At 34.4% G+C, this 20,842-nt stretch overlaps 3 protein-coding genes across 3 annotated transcripts; all 3 read right to left on the bottom strand.

Moving 5' to 3' along the window:
- Positions 1-264: 264 nt before the first annotated feature.
- On the bottom strand, positions 265-5,609 carry LOC101211807 (sec1 family domain-containing protein MIP3). The gene is made up of 8 exons (XM_004135504.3): positions 5,466-5,609; positions 4,972-5,138; positions 4,555-4,698; positions 4,151-4,294; positions 3,462-3,971; positions 1,276-2,802; positions 1,124-1,192; positions 265-570 (listed from the first exon to the last, which is right to left on the bottom strand). Exons 2-8 carry the CDS (start codon positions 5,017-5,019, stop codon positions 442-444), a joined length of 2,571 nt encoding a protein of 856 aa, XP_004135552.1. The 5' UTR covers positions 5,020-5,138; positions 5,466-5,609; the 3' UTR covers positions 265-441.
- An 888-nt stretch (positions 5,610-6,497) lies between these two features.
- On the bottom strand, positions 6,498-13,168 carry LOC101215977 (30-kDa cleavage and polyadenylation specificity factor 30; the record flags this gene model as incomplete). Its single annotated transcript, XM_011650220.2, is given in 7 exon segments — positions 6,498-7,682; positions 7,894-7,980; positions 9,240-9,308; positions 10,037-10,147; positions 10,240-10,402; positions 11,331-11,714; positions 12,747-13,168. Coding segments are annotated over 7 exon segments (2,142 nt in total), but the record flags the coding sequence as incomplete, so codon positions are not given.
- Positions 13,169-13,434: 266 nt separating this feature from the next.
- LOC101212046 (cationic amino acid transporter 1) lies at positions 13,435-19,360 on the bottom strand. The gene is made up of 4 exons (XM_004135505.3): positions 19,251-19,360; positions 18,021-18,444; positions 14,466-15,239; positions 13,435-14,272 (listed from the first exon to the last, which is right to left on the bottom strand). The coding sequence occupies exons 2-4, from the start codon at positions 18,430-18,432 to the stop codon at positions 13,710-13,712; spliced, it is 1,749 nt and encodes a 582-aa protein (XP_004135553.1). The 5' UTR covers positions 18,433-18,444; positions 19,251-19,360; the 3' UTR covers positions 13,435-13,709.
- Positions 19,361-20,842: the final 1,482 nt, after the last annotated feature.

Consider the following 20,842-nt stretch of genomic DNA (forward strand, 5'->3'; position numbering starts at 1 on the left):
TCCCTTTTGTGCATTTAGGTTGATTTTCTTTGATGGTGTGTTTTTGCATTTATTGAATAGTTTTATATATATATATGAGCAATTAAAAAGTGTGTCATCCTTACCCTTGGAGATGAGATAATGATATTCCAAAGGGAATGAATTTCATCCATAAGAACCAAATCATAAAGAAAACACAGGCACAAGCTTTGGAATGCAATTACTATGCTCTTTTTTAAAAGCAAAAACATGAAAAACAAATGTTATAAATAGAAGAGAGAAACATATTCAAATGAGAGGATCAGTTCAAAAAACCTGGGTAGCAAAATTAAAGAAAACTTCAAAATGTTCAATCCATTAGTTCGTGTGTGTAATTCGAATGTCGTATATGGAGGTACCAAAGGCTAAAGAGTGAGTGATTGTACAATTGTCAAGTGAGAGAATTCTCAAAATTCAAAGGGATCAAACATAGGCCGAGTCCCCAAGCAATAAATCAAACATATCATGGGGAGTGAGGAAGGTTGTTCCACCAACAATCAGTTCTATATCTGGTCTTCCACTCTCAGATAATGCCTCTTGAGCTTCACGAACCTGATCGAAAATCAAAAGTACATAAATCATGTTTACTTAACATTATCCAATCCATAATTAAATGGATGATGTGCAGGAGACAACGTGTTTGTGTTCGAGAGATGTGTAAGGGAGGAAGAAGTTATTGGTTGCACTTCTAAATGAACGTAGGATCAAGCTACAATTTGGCTAAATTAAAAGTTCAATTTTAAAATGTCTGGCAGGTTCATGAACTCTTCAAATGTGTATAATTGATCTTTAAGACCTAAACTTTGAACTTTGTGTCTAATAGGTCATAGACTTGAACGATATGAGCTACTAGACGCAACATGACACGCAACTTAAATTATATTGAATATAATCAATTAATTTTCAAAACTTTCAAATATGTTAGGGCCTATTAAACACGTGATTGAAAATTCAAATCTATTTGGAGACCTATGAGACATAATTTCGAAGACTTCCAAAAAAAAATTTAAGTTCTTTTATTAGACATCTAACAATTTGAACTGCAGTTACATTATTAATCCAACCACTTAAATAAATTCTAAGAGAGAGAGAGAGATATGCTAACCTCAAGACCATTAATACCCCCAATAACAAAAACGAGAATGACGTTTTGATCAGCAAGACTGGGTTTAGCCTGAAAAACAAACAAACTCAACAGTTAACCCATTTGGATAAGAAAGATTTTAGCTTTTAATAATTCATCAAACCAAAACTCACTTGTCCAAGACCAAATCTTCCAAACCCACTTTTGAAAAGTCTCCCCATTGTGGAGGAATGGTATTCCAAATTAGGTAAATCATGCTTGTTTAAGATCCTAGTCAGAAGCTTATAAAGAACTCCTTTGTTTGCATACTGATCACCATTGAGGATATTTTCTGAATTTAATGTTTCCTTTAACAATAAATTTATCTTCTTTGTACCGGACAGCTTGTGAAGTGTTTTGAAAAGACTATCCACTCGATCACGCAACTCTAACTTCAGCTGCATATCATCATATACTTCCTCATTGGTAGTGTTAATATCAGCATCGTCATCACCCCAGCTCTCCCACTGATCATCAAAGTCATCATCTTTTATTTGGCTAGACCCCATTTCTTTTGTTCCCTTCGATTTCATCCTATCTCGGTTTGTTTGAAGCTCTTCTATTAAACCATGGAGAAACTTCAATTTTCCATCCACTGGGTTTTCTAAAATTGCATCAATAATAGCTTCTTTTATGAAATGTTCCTCTTGCCAAGAGAATGGACCATCAGACCCAGATGTCGGGAAATTCTCTCCAGCCAATATATAACCAGTAATTGTAAGAAGCAAAGCATCTTCAAAGGAAAGAACGCCCTTTGAAGCTTCCGATTTTACCACCAATACACTTTTGTTTATAAGATCAACAATTTGCGCAGCCAGACCCTGACTAGTATCTTCAGCACTTGCACGCAATATCTTTTCGGCACTAAGAAAGGCATCCCACCGAGTGCTGTTTAATTCCTCGATTGCAACTGTTGCAGCAGCTGCTAGCTGAAGAACTCCTTTATTTCTCAACCAACAAGTCTGGCTTTTAGCCAGTGCCTTAATCATAGATTCTAATTCCACTTTGGTAGGAAATCCGGGACGAATTTTCCCATTCACAACAACGTTTTCCTTGCGCATAGTTTCTTGTAGCCACTTCTTTATCAGCACAGTTCCATCTTTTGTTTTCCTATCCAGTATTGCTTCCATGTATGGAATTCCTCGAAAATTCTCGGAGGAGACGAAACAGCCACTAAGTAGTTCAGGGTCATAAATTGGCGATTGTAGAGTTTGATCTCTGTTGCTTTCACCACTATTATTAAAATTTTGGGAAGTTGAGTTTCTAGAATTCCAACCAGAAAGAAAAGCTTCAATCCTTTCACCAAGCCGAAATTTATCAGCTTTACCTTCATCTTCAGTAAGAATTTCTGCAAATGGTATCCGAACATCAAGAGGTGCTCGTCTACAGATACGTGGACCCTTTTTTAGGGAAGTTTCTGGACCCTTGACATGGGTAACAGGTGAAGTTCTTTTTCTGCGGGGCAATGACAAAAACATGCGGTCTACAAGTGAGTCTCCATGACAACATGGAGTAAGAAGATCAAGAGTCCGATCGACTAGCAGGAGACCAGCTGATTTCTTGCGTCGGCCTACATCATAAAGACTAGACATATCTGTCAAAATCTTTCCAACAGTTTTTGACAGATCACCAATGGAAAATATTTCCATCTTCAAGTCCATCTACATTATTCAGAAAGAAGCATCATGGCCACTATTATAAGGAGAAAAATGAATAGATCATCCACGTCTACGACTCTACATGATAATTAACCAAAAAATTCCTGTCAACTAGTATAGGTTGTTGAACTTCTATTATAGATTAGTCAATATTTTCTTCTTTTTTCAAACTAGCATCCAAACTTAGTGAATCCTTAAATACTCTATTAATTCAAAGACCAAAGACAACTTTGAAAGGAAGGAACCAATATGCTACATATTCAAAATGAAATAGAATTAGATGGAAAATACCTTACAAGCAGTGGTTTTTTTTTTTTTTTTTTTTGTTGACAAGCTGACAAAGTTCCAGTTAAAGTCATACTATATATTTCTTAGAAATATTTATGTATATAAGAGAGTAATCATGTATATGTGAAGGTATCTAGTTTTGAATTTCAAAAGTTTAGGCACAAATAGTAAGCACAAAATTCAGTTGGATGTAATGAGGGCCATTAACAAGAGATTCTTTCTTCAGCTTCAATGGTAACTTACACAGTTCAGCCTTTTTAATAAGGTTAGGAAAGATGGAGAGAACATATTTTCATAAAAGGTCAAGATGCAAAAAACATAAAGATGAACAAGTATAGGGAACATTTTCACTCAAACATGAACAGAGTCATTACCTTGGCAGCAAAATGGTAAAGAAAATGTGCAGTAAGAGTTGCCCCAGGAGGAATATCATCACCATCAGGAGGCATCCCAGTATACAGGGGAGGCAAACCAGGACTAAGGGAATCCACATTTTCTGGTGATAAGCATGCTTCAGCAATTAATCCCTCTGAAGGCAAGACAAAAACTCTTGGTGAAAATGGACATAAAATCATTGGGAAGTGATGCACAGAAACGACGAGCTTTTGCCCTACATCTTCTCGGTGACTAGTCAAAACGTCTTCATATGAATCTCTTCCACTTGAACTAGCTTCTAGTTGAGTGATGTCCTCTTCACTTGAAGTGAGTCGTGACCATCCTTCGTCTTCTGAGGATATACATTTTTCCAAGATTCTGTCCTCTGACGGCAAAGCTTTTTTTTCATCTTTCTTAACAAGTTCCTCGTAATCTTGGACAAGTAAAGATTCATACTCATGGAATGCATCTGGTCCCAAAGGGGAATCGGGGTATACAGAGTGAGCAATCTGCAAAGTATTTCATTGCATTGAACAACCACTATCAATCAAATTGACTTATTTGGATCTGATTGTACATATGGTTTAAAGTCTTCAGAGTTATATCATCATAGTCCTAACTTGCACTCAAAGAAATATAAGTCTTCATTAAGGAAAATTAATCACAATAAATATTTTAAAAGAAGCACCTCTGAGATAGATGTAAATATGGTACAATGCCGAACATCTTGATGCGTAGTCAGGCAGCGTAAAATATAACGATGTGCATCACTCAAGAGACGGGATGTAATCACCACAAGTTTTGTTGCAGAAGCCGGGTTCCAATCAATCACCTAAAAGAGGTTCCCAAGATCAAGAATTATGTTAAAATTACATTGGGATATAAGAATATTACATAATCAAATAGAAAACCTATTGAATCATGGATAGTTTATTTGCATCAACCACTAGGTTCCCATTTGAAAATTTATCGATTAAAACTTTTATGTCTACCTTTTCATTTCAGGGTGAAAAAAAATGAAAAGAAACTATCAATAAAAACAAGATGAGCAACATTTAACCTTTTGTAAAACCTCAAGAACAACTATCTTACAGCATCAAGAGCAGCCATATTTTCCAAGCTACAGACAACATTGACACCATGGTCAAGTAATAATGGGAATCCCCCAAGAATCTGGAAACTCTCGACACACCCAGCATCAAGATACAGTATGGAACCCTTAAGGTGATCTGCTATCTGTAAAATGCAATGGGATAACATTACATAAACTGGTAGAACAAGGACACATAGAATAAAACCATGTACGACTTGATAATCGATACATAAAGATAAATATAGAACTCTGTCGTTGTACAGAATGGTAAATGCAGACTTCCAAAACAAACATTTGGGCAGAAATAGGGAGAGATGAAACACAATCAATGACTAAAAAATTACTAGAAACGAAGGGCTTGCAGAATTTGAAACTAAAGAGAAGGTAACCATAGTTTTTATTATAGTTAGATTTACCTGGGTAATGGAATCAAGGCATGACCTTGTGACATCAAGCAAAGCCATGCGTGAAGCTAGAAGTCTTCAGCAGAAGATGAAAAACCAGAGGAACAAAATTCAACCAAACAGATATTTAGCTTACAGCCAAGCGGATACAACAGAAGTCGATAAGCTCAAATAAAATCCTGCACATCAAAATCAACCAAAAAAAAGAAGAAAAAAAAATCAAAACCAATTATTTGAATACAAATCTTAAGGTATCATAGATGGGGTTCACAAAACATTCAGAAGATAAACTTTAAAAAATACAAAAGTTCATAGAATGAAGAAGTACATTCAACAATTATTTCGGAATCTGAATTGGAATTGAGTTAAAATAGATTCCAACAAACATTAGAAAGAGAAATGAAAATTCAGAAGATTAATTTTAAAAAAACTTCATTATATAACAAGGGATGGAGCAAAATGTTTCTAAAAGTATAATGAAATTAAACGCGAGAAGAATGAATTACCGGCGATTAAGGTTCCGATCGGAAGGGAGGAATAGGAAGAAAAGTGAAGGATGTGTTTGTGTAGTTGGAGGTTCGGAGTTGGAAGTGGACGAGGCCAAGATCCCTTACCTCTCACTCTCTCAAAATTAATATAAATGTCTTTTTAAATAAACAAACAAAGCAATATATATTTTTCACATTTTTAGAAATTCATTGTTTTTTTAGTATTGATTATTTGTATATCATTATAATTTTTCTAAGGGGAGCAATTGTGTTTCTTCTTGTTAGGTTTGTTTTGTATATCTAATAAATAATTTGATTTTTTAAAACAATAAAAGTAAGAGTATTCTAACGTCGAGTTGAGTTATGTTTACTTTGACAATTGATTTGAATATTAACAAATAATAATGTTCGTTCTAATCTTCATCTTAACAAAATTTTAGATCATTTCAATTACAATGTCAAGTATAGGATATTATTAATCTATTTAGTTGTGATATTATTAGTATTATCAAGAAAAGATTCCTAATCTCGATTTGTTTAAAAGAATATATTAATTCAATTGAGAATTTTAATTTTATTTTTAACAATTCATGAGGGTAACCTCGTCCAAACATGTTATAGCAAGAAAACTCTTTAGAAGCTTCATCATACTTAAGTATATAAAGGAAAACAGTTTAAAACACCCCTTAAAAGTTATTTTAAGTATGATTCTTTTTAGATTAAAAACTTGAGAATGTAATGCCCATCAAATTAACTTAACCATACAAGGTGCTACTGAAGAACCTTAGAAAATATAAAAGAATACAGATAAAGGATTACATTCGAAACAGATGTAAACAAATGAAGTATCAATGGAAAAGACTTGGCATAACAGACATAGCACATTTGGATGATGCATTAGAAAGATTGTGAGTCATGCTTTGTAGTTTGTACAAACTTCCATAGCCGTCTTAAGTGCAGATTTCCTCTTGTCTTTTCTTTCCTTTCCGTTATAGGGAGAAGAAGTTGGAGTAAGGGTGGGGGTGGATTAACAATGGAGGGGGAAAGGGAGAAGACATAACAACTTTATGAGATTCTTCACTTCAGATGAAAGTTCTTTTACAAATTTGTAAAACAATGTATGAATTATGACTGCTTAAAAATGTATCTTTACAGTATAAGATGAAAAGAAAGAGAAGGAAAAAAATGATGAATCTTAACTTAAGTACCTCAATTTTTTCGAACTTACAACAACAAGAAGTTCAATGAAGGCTCGTCTAAGAAAGGAAGACATCACTAGTCAGTGGCAAAACGGAGGCTATTTGGTCAGACATAACTAACTACAACTAATCACTGATCAGAGATTGCAGAGGCATCTCCTTCTGAACCTCTCCGCTTCTTCTTCCCCTCTCCATGCCTTGATCGCCGAGGTGCCTCGTTCTCACTTTCACTTTCCTCATTCCTAAAGGTTGTTCCCATTCCATATTGATCATCAGGATAAGCTTTTGATCCATGCTTATATTGCATTCCTTCATCGTGTCCACTACCTAGCATCTCCTGGCCCTTGTTTTGGTCCGGTCCCACAATGTATCTGTCATTCCGATCACTAGTCGGTCCCCTTTGGTCCCTCTTAATGGCTCAATTGATGTTCTGAGCTGAGGGTCCTGTTGGAGGTGGATACAATGGAGAAACACCCACAGGACGACCAGGTCGAGCTGGGCTAGTACCAGTAACTCCCATCCCACCCATAAAGGGACCACGTCCTTGTCCCATCATCATCCCAAACTCACCAGGGGTGAACATGGCCCCAGGTTGAGAAGGTCGTCCGCGAAACATCATAGCAGATGAGGGACCCATGAAATCACCGGAAAACCTAGGACCATATGGACCAAAACCACAAGGAGCCATACCAAAAATGTCAGGCACGGGAAATCCATCGGCCGTAACAGGCCCATAAGACAAACCATCCGGACCCATCATCCCAGGTGGAAAACTTTGCATTCCATGGAAGGGTCTGGCACCACGTCCCATTGGCATATGTGGGGTCCACATGATTCCCCTGCCCCTCCCTCTGCCCTGCGATGGTAGACCAACAGATTGGCCAAAGCTCTCCTCCTCCTCCTCTTCACTCTCTTCCTCTTCCTCTTCTTCATTATCCTCAAACAGGACGATATCTGGGTTCTCATTTCCAATATCAGGATTAACTCCCTTTGCTTTCTCGTCTTTCCGTTTCGATTCTGCTGCTATTGAGACAGCCTGATCACAAAAATAAGAAAACAACACTTGAGTAATCCAGTAAGAGCTATCCCACACCATTACACAATAATAAATCCAGAAACTGCCATAATCCATTTCCTCAAATTCCATTTCCTTCGTCTCCTGCTTGCATATGTAATCCTTATTTTGTACTAGGGGGAATGTATTTCAAAGTTTTCTGTTTTGAACAAAATGAACAAATAAAGCATACCATGAGTTCACCATCTGGCTCGAGATAAAGCAAAGAAGCCAGCTGCTCACCAATAGAGGGCTCTAGCTCTTGGCAATCTCTACTGATCTGCACTTGTAAGAAGTACGAAAAAAATGATGGCTCAATTAGTACCCAATACTAACACTGATTGCAGAACAAGATATGAAGGACAAAATATCATCTCTTAGAACAATCATCCTCCACGTACATGTGAATGGTAGGCAGGTAACAAAACAAGACAATGAGCGGTTTCATGCCAAATGAACAAAAACAGGGTGCAATTGGAAGATTCTACAGCATAAACAGGATGGCTTTCAACTCAATCAAAGTTGAAGCATAGTGAAGCCATCCTTGTGTGATACACAATCAACATTAACAATGTTCCAGAAAATTATCTCGTTTGCTCTCAAAAAAACTTATATCAAATGCCACTATACAACAAAAGATCCTGGCCTTTTGCTGTATTTCCTAATCCTTCTAAATATCAATTTATTTGTCTAAAAAAGTCTTCTTTATTAATTAGAACGATTAGGCTGGCTACTCTCCAGCAAACAACTTGGTCCCTTTCCTTCCATTAAATCTAGGTGAAATGCAGTTATCCTAGCTTTTCAGGGGCTAACAGGCAAACTCGGTTACTTCAATCAATAACTTTAATCAATATGACAATACCAATGAACAGAGAAAAATTTCAAGACTCCATTGGCCGTCTTTCATGTTTCTGTTGGATCCAACTTTTACCTTGTCATGTTTGGGCCAACCTTTCAAATTGCAGTCAATGAAAGAATTCGTGAAGTGGTGGTTAGTTTATTAGGAAAAGGCTCGCATTACTTGTAACGGTTCTGACAGTCAAATGTTAGTCAATTTCTGTTATAGGACAACCTACTGTGCTTTTCTCATAATTGAAAAATATCATGCTCTCAAGTTGAAGAGTGAGAGCGAGGTCAAACGGGATTGCAATCCCTCATAATTGAATCAACCATGTAAGTACTCGAAGTGAGATGATTACGGGAAGATAAGTAAAACAAAGATCGGAGTTAAATTTCTAGCGACCCCCCCTCCCAAACCAAAAAAAAGACTCATCCAAAAGTGATAAGATTGAAAGTTCTTCAGTATGTTTTCAGATAATTTGACTTCAACAAAACCGGTAAAATGTATTATCACCAGAAAGTACATAACAATATGATAATCAATAATCATAAACACACAAAAAAAGAAGTAAAAAATCTTTTCAAAAGTTCACGACAGTAAACGAAGAAGCGTGAGGGGAAAAAAACACAACACAACATAACATCAGCAGATGTAAATATAAATAGAAATCTTTCTTCATCAAATTTGAGATACTATACCTTTACGGGTAAGTTTTCATTATATGTATTCCTCAAATGGCGTGTTTTCTGGAAGGATAGTTCACATAACTGCAAGTAACAAAGTCAAATTATTCACGCATCATACAGGACTCAAATTGGTTGGAACAAAATCATCTTTCATAACATAATTTAATTTGAACTTTGAGCTTGAACGTGGATCTGTCAAATTGAAAATTTAGCAAGATTCCAGATGTCATAAAAAATTCATATCATAATTCTTCACTGTACATATTTTCTTTAACTAAAAAGGGAAAAAGACAAAAAAAGAGAGCAAAATTGAATGCTCCAAGAAGTATGATGCACTCTCCCATGGGAAGAAACAAATATATTCATAATGTTTCTTTAATGTAATCTGTTATTTATCCTAGATAAGAATATCAAATAATTATAATGAACTCATAGACCAATTAATACTGGAAATAGCTTGATCAAGTTTTAAAAACTTTGTCTAGGGTTTCGGATTTAGATTGAAAAATTGTTCAAGTTTTCTTCCTACTTCTAGGATACAGTGAACCATTGATTTTTTCATACATCTTTTAATGATGGGAAAAAGAAAAACTGTTCATTATCACATATTAAAAAAGAATAATTCAGTTTAAATTTTAATGAGCACTACGTTGATGAACTCTGAGAGTAAATTAGACGTTCTAGAGGGACTGAGAGTGCAAACAACCATTAGCATTATTGCAACTAACAACAATGCAACAGCATGATGAGGTACAAATGTTATATAAATTTCTACATAAAATTATAAATCTAAGAAATGAAATATCAACCTTAAGCCATTTGAGTGAAATTTTTTTACCATAATGTGCAGTTCCATGTGCATATTTCCAATTGCCCCCACTGACAGAACCACCAATCCTGGACATCATATTTGCACAACCCTAAGCAGCCAATAGCAGATCAGTATAATTATCTCAAACAAACATACTATGTTCATCAATGACCAAGTAGCATCACAGGGAATGGTTAGCACCTGAAAATGTCGAGTCCGGTTGACTGAGAAAATCAAAATAACATTATCAGCAGAATCAAAAGCTTCATTAAGTTTAGCTTCATTGCTTCTTTGAGTTGCCCATACCCCTCTTGTTGTACAGAACTCCAAATTCTCACGGTTGCAACTTTTAACAATAAAGTACCTAATCTTTCAAAAATAAATTAGGTCATTTAGAGTATTTAAAAGGTTCATGTGAAAGTCAATTCTTTTTTTCATTTGCTTCGCAGAATTATATTACAAAAGAGTAGCCATGTCTTTATCGGAAGATGAATGGGAAAGGTTACAGAACCAAAAAAGGGTACCCCTTGCTGATTGAGTTTTACAGAAAACAGTTCCAGTACTTGGCATAAGTGACAAAGGGAGTATAGTCATAGAAGCTGGAGAGACTCCATCAACTTCAAATATTAAAGCAAACTAAATCAAAAAAAGTATTTATGAAGTCCCAGTCCACAGATTAAAAGAGACCCTAACATGACAGAGTATGAACTTCGAGTCAACAGATTCTAGCCAATCAATAACAGTGCCATAAATATGTAGGCAAAAACTAGTTACATGACACTTGATAATTGACATGAGGTACTAATGAAATGAAGCATAAGCATATTGTAACGAAGCTTTGGCATAAAGTTTAATAGCTTGAAGAAGAATGTGTAAAATAACTAATACCTTAAGATGACACCATTCAGGCCCTTCCGTATTGTTTCATTTCTTCTCACTGAAAGCAAGTTTTCTGATCGTTAAAAAAAAAACAAAGAAAGAAAGAAAGACAATACCATTCACCAGGCCCAAGAGGCAGCTTGTATTGTGCTCACCAAAGGAGGAACTCTGCTCAAAATCTCAAAAGATACTGAGTAGGAATCTCATTCTAACTAAAGATTCTTGTGTTCCAAGGACTACAAATTGATATGAAGAAAAATATTTTTGACTAATGGGGCATAAAGTATGTGAAAGCACAATTATGATATGAACAAGGAAGGTAAAATAACATATCTCTGCAACACTGTTTCCATATGATACAAAAGTTAAGTTAAAGTAACATGAAAAATTACTTCAGGTCTCTTCAGACACACCTAGATATTCCTTGAGGCAAAGATGTTGCAGTTCTGTTTAACTGATTAGGCTGGCCATTAGAAACACTTCGTATCTGAGTCTGGCTGGTTTGTTGTGCAGGTTGTTGAACTTGCTGTTGTTGGACATTAGCAGATTCTGTTGTAGAAGGTTTTCCAATCCCTCCTTGAGTAACAGGGGCCGGACCCTGAGGAAACTGAGATTTTTCATTCTGTTGGGGCAAACCAACTCCACGCTGTGAAAAGAATTTGTTTGAGGAGCCATAATTGTATGAACCTAAGTGCTGTATTTTCTGAAGGATTTCTTCCACGGAAGGTGGGGGTCCAGGTAGCTTTGCATGCCTATATCGACAATCAGAACCATTTGGACAGAAACCAAACTTGTACCTGCAGTTCCAGTGTTTAGCCTTTAGACAAAGAACATCAATTGATTGCAAGCGAACAAAAATTTGTCCAAAAAGATGTACTGTAGAAATTAATTTACAAGATTCTGTCATTGCACATCTTAACCAAAAAAAGATCATATTGTTGCAAAACAATTTGTCTAAGTAAAACTAGGGAATCATTTCGCAAAAGCCTGAATGAGGATTCCTCAATTTCTAGCACCATAAATATATCTAACGATATCATCAACCTTACAAAAGCTGTACGCGTGCTTAAACTAAAAGATTGAAGAAATCCTTGGGGAATCATTAATTTCATTGATAGAGGGGAAACCCAAGGGAAGAAGTATAGGTTCAAACAAGTCCCAACACTACCTACTACTACTTTGCTCGTATAGCAGAGACAAAGGATACTACTCTATTTCATTATTTTCTCTCTCTTTTAGGTCTTCTTTCCTTGGGTAAGAAATAGTTTAATACGTCCACAATGGTTCAACTACAAGTATAATGACACTTGTTGAGTGGCAAAAACTTTAAAGAAATGACTTAAAACTCGTTGGAATTACGCAGCTAAGGCCATCTTATAGATTTTTATGGTTAAAAATGATATTTTAGCATAACAAAGAAAGGAAAGAGATCAAAGGACGCTTCTTGTTTGGATAAGTTTCTCTTCATGGTGCAATTAGAGTTTGTCTAATGACTCGCTTGCAATTTTGATGCTCTTTTGTGTACTCCTAATGGAAGAAAGTAAATTTTGTTCATGATTTTTCATGTATTAAAGAATTGTCTCCTCTTATTTAAAAACAAAATGAAAAGAAATGAAAAGAAATTACCCAGTATGTAATCCATGAACTGCATATGATACTAATAAATTCAACTACTAGGAACAAAGAAAAGGGAGATAAACTATGAAAGCATATATTGATCACCCCCTAATAAAAGAATAATACAAGAAAATTAAACAACCAAAAATGTAAATATGACGAACAACTACTAAATTCAAGACACAAATCGAATTCCAAATTCCAAAACGTACATATTACACTCTTTTATATCTTCATTGGTATGTTTATACACGCAATCCTGCTCCCGACACTCACCATAAAGACGAAAGAAGCGGCAAATGGGCATCCGAGAATTATCATACTGGTGAAGGAATCCACAAGCATCGCCCTTCATACAAAGGCTGCGAAGCCAGTGGCGGCAAACGGTTTGGCGGAAGCTCCTGCGGGTGCCGAGGTTAGCAGTAGGGGCACCAAGGGGTTCAGGAGTGAGGGAGCTGGGAAGGAAATTGGAGAGGGCGGGAGGGGCAGAGGAGTCGGAGGGGACGAGGGGTAAGGAGGAGGAGGGGGCGACGGTGGGGTTTGTGAGGACGGCATCGAGACCACCCTCGAAATCGAAGCTGAGAACACCCTCGGAATCCTTTATAAGGAAAGAGGAAGAGAAATGGTTAGGGAATTAGGGTTGTGTGGGAGAGCATAGCTCAAGGAAGACGACGAAGAAGAGAGTGGAAAGAAGTAGTGAACTTGAACGGAGTGGCGTTGCCGTTGCAGTTGCAATTGCAATTGAACCTATGATGGGTTTTGCATGATTTATCAAAGTGGTCATTTGTTCAAGCTCATTTAGCATTTAGGCATTTTTTCTTTCTTTCTTTTTAACTATATGGCAAAAATAATTGTAAAGAGACAACCAACTTTAGTAGTTTTATATATCTTCAATTAAGATGGAAGATATAAATGTTGAAGTTAAAATAAAACTATGGATTTAGATACATAGAAATAAAATTCCGTTCCTGTTACAATAAAGAACTAAAAGATGTTCTTACATCTACCACAAACTACCACTTTGCATTTACAAATGGATTTGTGGGTTAACCACAGAATCCCTAATCAACAACAACACATTAATAATCAACACTAAAACAACCAACAATTAAGTAAAACTAACTATAAATTGATCTCACTCCTAATTCCAATTTCTTTATCTCAATCATAAATCTTCACACACTGCTGTTGCTTTCTATTGTTCGGGTCTTCGACTCCATGGCAGTATCATAAGAAGCATGCAACCCAAACAATAAATAGTAAACCAGGAGAACTCCAGTCCATATCCCAAACCTTTCAAATGAAGCTTTATCAATGGACCCAAGAAGGAAAATGTTAATGGCAATGGATAATGATGGCAGCCATGGGACCAATGGCACGCCCCACACGCGTGGCTTTTTTGCCTGTGGGACACCGAGCCATAGGGCTAGAGTTGAGAGGAACCATATGGGAAGGGTCACTGCAAAGCCGATCCAACCATCATCACTTGAAGCCCAATATGCAGCGGTTCCAATTGAAGATCCTACGATCAGAATAAGACAGATTATAAGCTTGTTTCTGTTCAATGGTGTTGTTTCGCCGCTGACGTAGTAGCGCCGGACGATGAGGCCTACAGCTACTAACATGAAGATGAAGAGAGTGGAGATTGAGAGGAGGTTTGAAAGGATCTCTAGAGTTGTGAAGAAGGCGATTACTGCTGTTGCAGCCATCATTGATGTTGTTGCATTCACTGGAGTTCCTGTTCAAGAAATTAAGCATATGCAAATTTTAGCATTGTGTTCAAAATCACTATAAAATACACTTTTAATCAATCATTCAAAATTAATAAAATAAGAAGTATAAAAATCACATTCAAATGCATAAGTTCAAACATTAATGGATTCTGAATTATTAAAGAGACATTTGAAAATACAATGGTTAGCAAAACATACCTGTTCTTTCATTAACTTTGGCGAACCAGGGGGAGACCATGTGAGTCCTGGCAATGTGTGTGAGGTATCGCGCTTGGCCAACTGCACTAACCAACAACACAGTGGTCATGCCTTTAATAGCACCCGCAGCGACAATGTACTTAGCCCAACTCCATCCAACAGCCTCAAACGCCACAGAAAAGGGTGCATCTTCATCGATCTGTTGGTACGATTGCATGAGGCAGAGTGTAACTGCAAGAATGCAATACGCAGAAGTGGTGATCACCATGGATCCCACAAGACCAATGGGGATATCCTTCCCAGGGTTCTTAGTCTCCTCTGCTAATGTCGAAACTGCATCAAACCCAACGTATGCGAAGAACAAGACAGCAGAAGCTACAAAGATGCCACGAGGGCCGAACGGGGCAAAGGGAGTGAAGTTTTTGGGGTTGGCTTTGGTCAGTCCAGCGATGACGATGAAGAGGATGACAATCACATGCAAAATGGATGCAATGTAATTAAAGCGAGAGGAGCCTTTGGTGCTCATGACTGCAAAGATGCAAATGACGATGATGACGACAACTGCAATGGGATCAAGTCGGTTGTAGTCATGAGCAAAAGAAGGGATGTGGATACGAAAATCATTTGGCCTGTGGTTGCAAAGGGTGGCAAAGTATGAGGTCCATGAACGGGCTACGGCTGCACCACCGATAACATATTCAAGGAGGATGTTACCAGCAGCAATAAATGCCACGAAATCTCCTAGTTCTACCCTTAGGTAGGCAAATGATCCACCTGAAAAGATAAGTCAATAATTATTGAAAAACTAGTATAATTGATTCATACAATTGAATTACAAACATGAACGTTTAATATCACGAAATTATTTTGAAGAGAGATTTAAAGGATTGCTTTTGAGTTTTGATCAAAGACTTTGTCACTTAATTTAGAGAAAATAATTAAAACTATATATTGGAGAAAATTATGCTTTTTAGAAAAAAATAATGTCATTCAAAGGTAATATATATATATATATATGACATAAAGTTCTATGATTTAAACTCCCTGTCGAAATTTGATCTAAACAGAACAATAATAATACATGATAAAGATATAAATAAAAGTGATAAAAAAAATTAAAAATTGACAAAATATTTACAAGAAAATCAAGTATACTCATTTTTTTTTCTATAAATGGTAAACATATTGTTTTTTCCTTTATATTTGAGAAATCCCCGTAAATAAATAGATGGAATCAGATACATATAAAGTTAAATAGACTTTTATCACAAATTTCTATGTTTGTTCTATGTTGGGATTTGAAATTTCATGTGTTCAAGCTGACTAGACCAACCCAGTCAAGCATACAAAATTAGTTATTGGGTAAATATAAATTGAACTCATCAACTCTTAATTAGTTATTGAATTTTTTTTTACCACGAGATTGACTATTTTTTTACCTTGTTATAATTATAAGATAAGGTTATCCAAACAGCAATTTATTTTCTTATAATATTAAACCTACACAATTATTATAAAAGATAAAAGTTTTTCTTATATATAAAAAAAACCTAAGATCCATCCATATCAAAGTGTTGACTTAGAAAACCAAGTCCTCCAAATAGCATGAAATTCTTTGTCAATTTAAAAACAAATCACAACATTGTGGACCCGAAATGGGAGATTGTGGGTAAACGAGGTGAGAAGCTTAAAATAATTTCTAACAATAAAACAAATGGTAAATTAAAAGCTTAGCTGTAGTTTGTTAAATATTTCTGCCCATTTCAATAGACCAATACTTAATTAAGTTTATAACAAAGATGTTTTACCCCTTTTGAATTGAATTCTTAACTAAATTATAGAAACAACATCCATTTTAGTTTTCAAAAAAACTAAACTTTACATTTTACCAAGCAAAAAATAAATAACAAAACAATATACTGAAAAATGAAGTGATTAATTGTAAAAAAAAATTTAAAAAAAATCAAAAGAATTCATGGATATTTTAATTATATTTTTAAGTATTAATTTATAAAATAAATTACTTTTAAAAAAATTAAAGTTTTTGGAAGTTATAATAGATAGTTAGAACAAAAATGAATTTTTTAAAAAACATTTTTTCTTAATTTAATTCAAAGTCAATTTCAAATCGTTAGGTCACATTACGTCCTAAAATTTAAACTTTAAAAATGTATAATAAACACCTAAATTTTCAAATTTGATTTTAGAGAACTTAAAACCTATAAAAAAATAATTAAGAATCATTTCATCTATGAATTTTATAACTAATACACAAATTTGTAATTTTATAACTAATACATAAATTTGTCAAATGAATTCATGAAATATAAAAATTTATTAAATAAGAATGGACGAATTCAAATAATAATAACAATAATATACCGTAGATAAACACAAACAAGCAGAACCATGGCATTCAATTTCAACCTTTAAATACTAATTTTATTTTATTTTATATTATTCCATGAACTTTAGGTGTCTATTTTTTTTTGTTCCTAAGCTTTTGCTTAACTGGGTTAAATATATTTCTATAGTGAAATAAAATATTTATAAAATAAATTAACAAAAAAACAAATATTTATCAATTTAATTAATATGAATAAAAACCTAATCATCGGTGATATGGTGATAAAATGGCAAAATCAAAGTAATTTTTTTTTCAAAAGTTAGAAGACCTTTCCAAAGTTGAGAACAAAATTTATGAAACAAAATAAAATTTTAAACTTATTTCAATTACTTATTCCAAGAATCTTCCAAGAGTCTAAGTTTGACTATTATGAATAATGTAGAGGCTGATTAAAATTAATTTTAGTTCTTAAAAGAAAATAATAGTAGTAGTAATCATCAAAGTGATTAGTCCATGTTGAAAATAATTAACAAAAGAAAAACTCAATCATAATTATTTCAAAGAAAATAATATTTTTAATCCCTAAATTATCGTCTCCATTTTAAAAAGTCAACACTTTGTTTCCATGTTCTCTATACGAAAAATATGGGACAACAATTCAAGATTTTTCTTATTTTAAAATGGAAAAAAATGTAATTTTTTAAAGGATAGAGTCTATTTTCATAGTCTATAATTACGATAATTTACTACATTTTCTTAAGTTTTATCGCATAAAATAATTTTTCTATTCTAAAACTTAATATAATTTGAAAATTAACTCAAATTAAATTGAATATTGGCTAAAAGTATAATGATCAAAAGCAAAATTCCTTTTACCTATTATTGATAATTTTTTTTCTTGAAAAAAAGTATTTTTCTTTCATTTTAAATTATACCTAGAATTTAGTTTAATCCATCGATAATGAGAAAGACTTTGAAAGTTATCATACTAGAATAATAATTGATAAAGTGTTTTTTCTATACGTAAATAGTTTTTTTTTTTTTTCTGAAAATACCCCTCATTTTTTAGGAGGATTATTAATTATAATTAGGATAGTTGTTATGAATTAAAAAAAAAAACTCATAAATTAAAGAAATTTTAGAAGATCTAAATAAAATTAATGATATAAAAGCCTCGGGAGGGGTGCGGTGTGAAAAGAAGAACGTACCGGCGGCCGGAATCTCGACGGCAAACTCAGTGTAACAGAAGACGGAAAGCATGGCGGAGACGCCGGACACGACGTAAGACAAGACGACGGCGGGGCCAGCGTGTTTCCTAGTTTCGAGACCGGTGAGGACAAATATTCCGGCGCCGATAACGGCGCCAACACCGAACCAAATAAGATCCCACCACGTGAGGTTCTTCTTCATCTCGTGCTCGCTTCGAGCCTTCATCTCGACGAGCTCGGTTTGCTCGGCCGACCGGGCCGTTAGTCGGTTCATAAGCCGGAACGGCGTCGCCTTCAGCGCGTTTGCATAATTTCCCCAACTCTGAAACGATTCCTCCGGAAGAAAATCTTCTTTTCCACAACCACAGGATCTTCTTCTGATCCCTTCTCCATCACTGTTTGACAGTCCCATTCCGACTTCACACTGAATCAGAATAAAAAAATGTAAGAAACTGAAATTCCCCCAAATCGAGTGAGAAACAAGTAATCTTGATTTTCGTTCCGTCTTTTCATGTGTTTGATGATTTCCAAGAAAATAAACTAGTCTACCAATAATAAATAATGATTGAAGACTATATCTCATTTTTGGACCTGTTAATTTGCGGCATATTTTGTCTTTTAAAAAACGATCAAAATATTGAAAAGAAAAAGAAGTACACGAATCAATTTTAGTTCCTGTGAAGTGTAAACTCCAATTCCGAATTCCAATATCAATCCATTTGAGTTTTACTACTTGGAAACCATTCCTATAATTTCGAAAACGCCGATTCATAAAAGCACATGATCCAAAACGAACAGAGAACCGATACAGATTCATTTACATTAGGCAGAGAATCGAAATCGACGAACATTCAGGAACCAAAACAAGATCGTAACCTAATCAAAATCAAATTTATACCTAAAAAACCGCATCACCTGAAACACCAAAACCGATACAAATATTGTTCAATGAAGATACGTATACTTTCCAAAATTAAAATCAGCCAGAAAGACGCAAAAAAAAAAAAAAAAAAACATGAAACAATTAAACGCACACTATCACTGTTCCGTTCAAATTAAAACAAAACAAAACAAAACAAAACAAAAAACCGCAATCACCATCGTCATCGTCATCGCCATCGCCATTACACATTAACTCAACAGTTTCAAACATGAAAAAACAAAATCAAGTAAAAGAATACAAGCAAGTGTACGGATTCAGAGAGAAAGAGAGAGAGAACGAAAAGTAACCGGAAGACGGCGAGAGGTGAGAGAAGTCAGGCGAACGGAGAATGGTGAGGGAGAGAGAGAGAGGGGGAGAGAGTCCTGAAAGAGAAGGCGGGAAAGAAGAAGAGATGGAAAACGATATATAAAAAGGAAGAGACCGGAAGAAGAAAGAAAAAGGGACGGGTGACAGCCGGTAGAGTGGTGGTTTTAGGGAGTGTGGAAATTAGAGTGAAACTGACACGTGTAGGAGATCAAATTATGTGGGTATGAAGCTGTAGTTACTAAATATTAATGAGATCATTAAGTGAGAATTAGCGAAGATTCAGGGTTTTACTAAAGCGGTTAAAAGGAATATACGACACGTGGTTACTCCAAATCACTCTGATTCGGATCCTTTGCCTTCCAAATCGCTCAATATTATTGACTTTTTTAGATTCATTAATAAATAAATGTCGTCCAATCAAATTCCTTTATTTACTTCTTTTTTTTCAAAAAAATCAAATTTTAAACTTAAATTTCAATTGTTTTTCAAAACTCGAACTGTTTCATTTATTGCCTTTTCAAAAGTTTATTTTTCTTAGTTTTTAGTTTTTGAAATTTTTATTTATTTATGTTCAATTATTTAATCTAATATTGCAACTCTAGATCAATTCTATTATTATAAACAGATTTTTCTTTTAAAAAAACCTTGACTAGGTTTCCATAGTTGGCATGTGGACAAGCAAAATATAGAAACTTAAAAAGGGTAAAATTATAAAATATATGATGTCCATAAAAAAAAAAAAAAAAGATGTCGTCAGCATAGAGAGATGACAAGTTAGACGAGAGGATGAGATCAAGAAGACGAAAGCCTATAAAGAGAGAAGACAATGTGGAGAGGAAAAGAGAAATGGAACAAATAAAACTTTTTTTTGTTTTCACTAATTCTTTATAAAATAAAAAACTTTTCTAATTATTTTATTATATTTATCAAACAAGTCCTACTAAACTCAGCCATCCAAGGTTCACTTTGACTCCTTTTAACTTTTTTTTCATTTATTATATATTATATTTGAGAAAGAAAAAAAGAGTTAATATTAGCTGTATATTAGGTAATTGATAAAAGAAGAAGTTTGACCATATCCCATTCTCATTTAATATATTGGACATAGAAATAAATCAATAATTAGAGACATTTCTTTTGACCTTATACAAAAGCAAGTCTTAGTTCTTCAAATTTAATTAATTTAATTATAACAATTTGTAAGAAATAAGGAATATATTTTCTAAGTCAATGGCGTGGAACATTTAATGCTTTCTAGTTTCTATCCATTACATCACTTTTTTCTTCAACTCCAAAACCTACCTCCCTCTAAATAATGGCATATGTAATTATGCCTAATTCTAAAATGTATAACAATACTATGATTAGAGTTCAAAATTGTATTATTTGGAGTATAAATATAATCATTCTTATATTGATTTTATTGTTGTTGTTTTAATGGGACTTTATAACTAAAATTTTATTAGAGTATTAAACAAAAATGTAGGAATAATATATTGAGTAAAGATTAGTCAACAATAAAGTAGGAGAAGAAAGAGAACCCATTTTTAGTCGCATAAAAGAGTTCATTGTT

The sequence above is a fragment of the Cucumis sativus genome, chromosome 1 (genome assembly GCF_000004075.3).
Source record: "Cucumis sativus cultivar 9930 chromosome 1, Cucumber_9930_V3, whole genome shotgun sequence".
Taxonomy (NCBI): domain Eukaryota; kingdom Viridiplantae; phylum Streptophyta; class Magnoliopsida; order Cucurbitales; family Cucurbitaceae; genus Cucumis; species Cucumis sativus.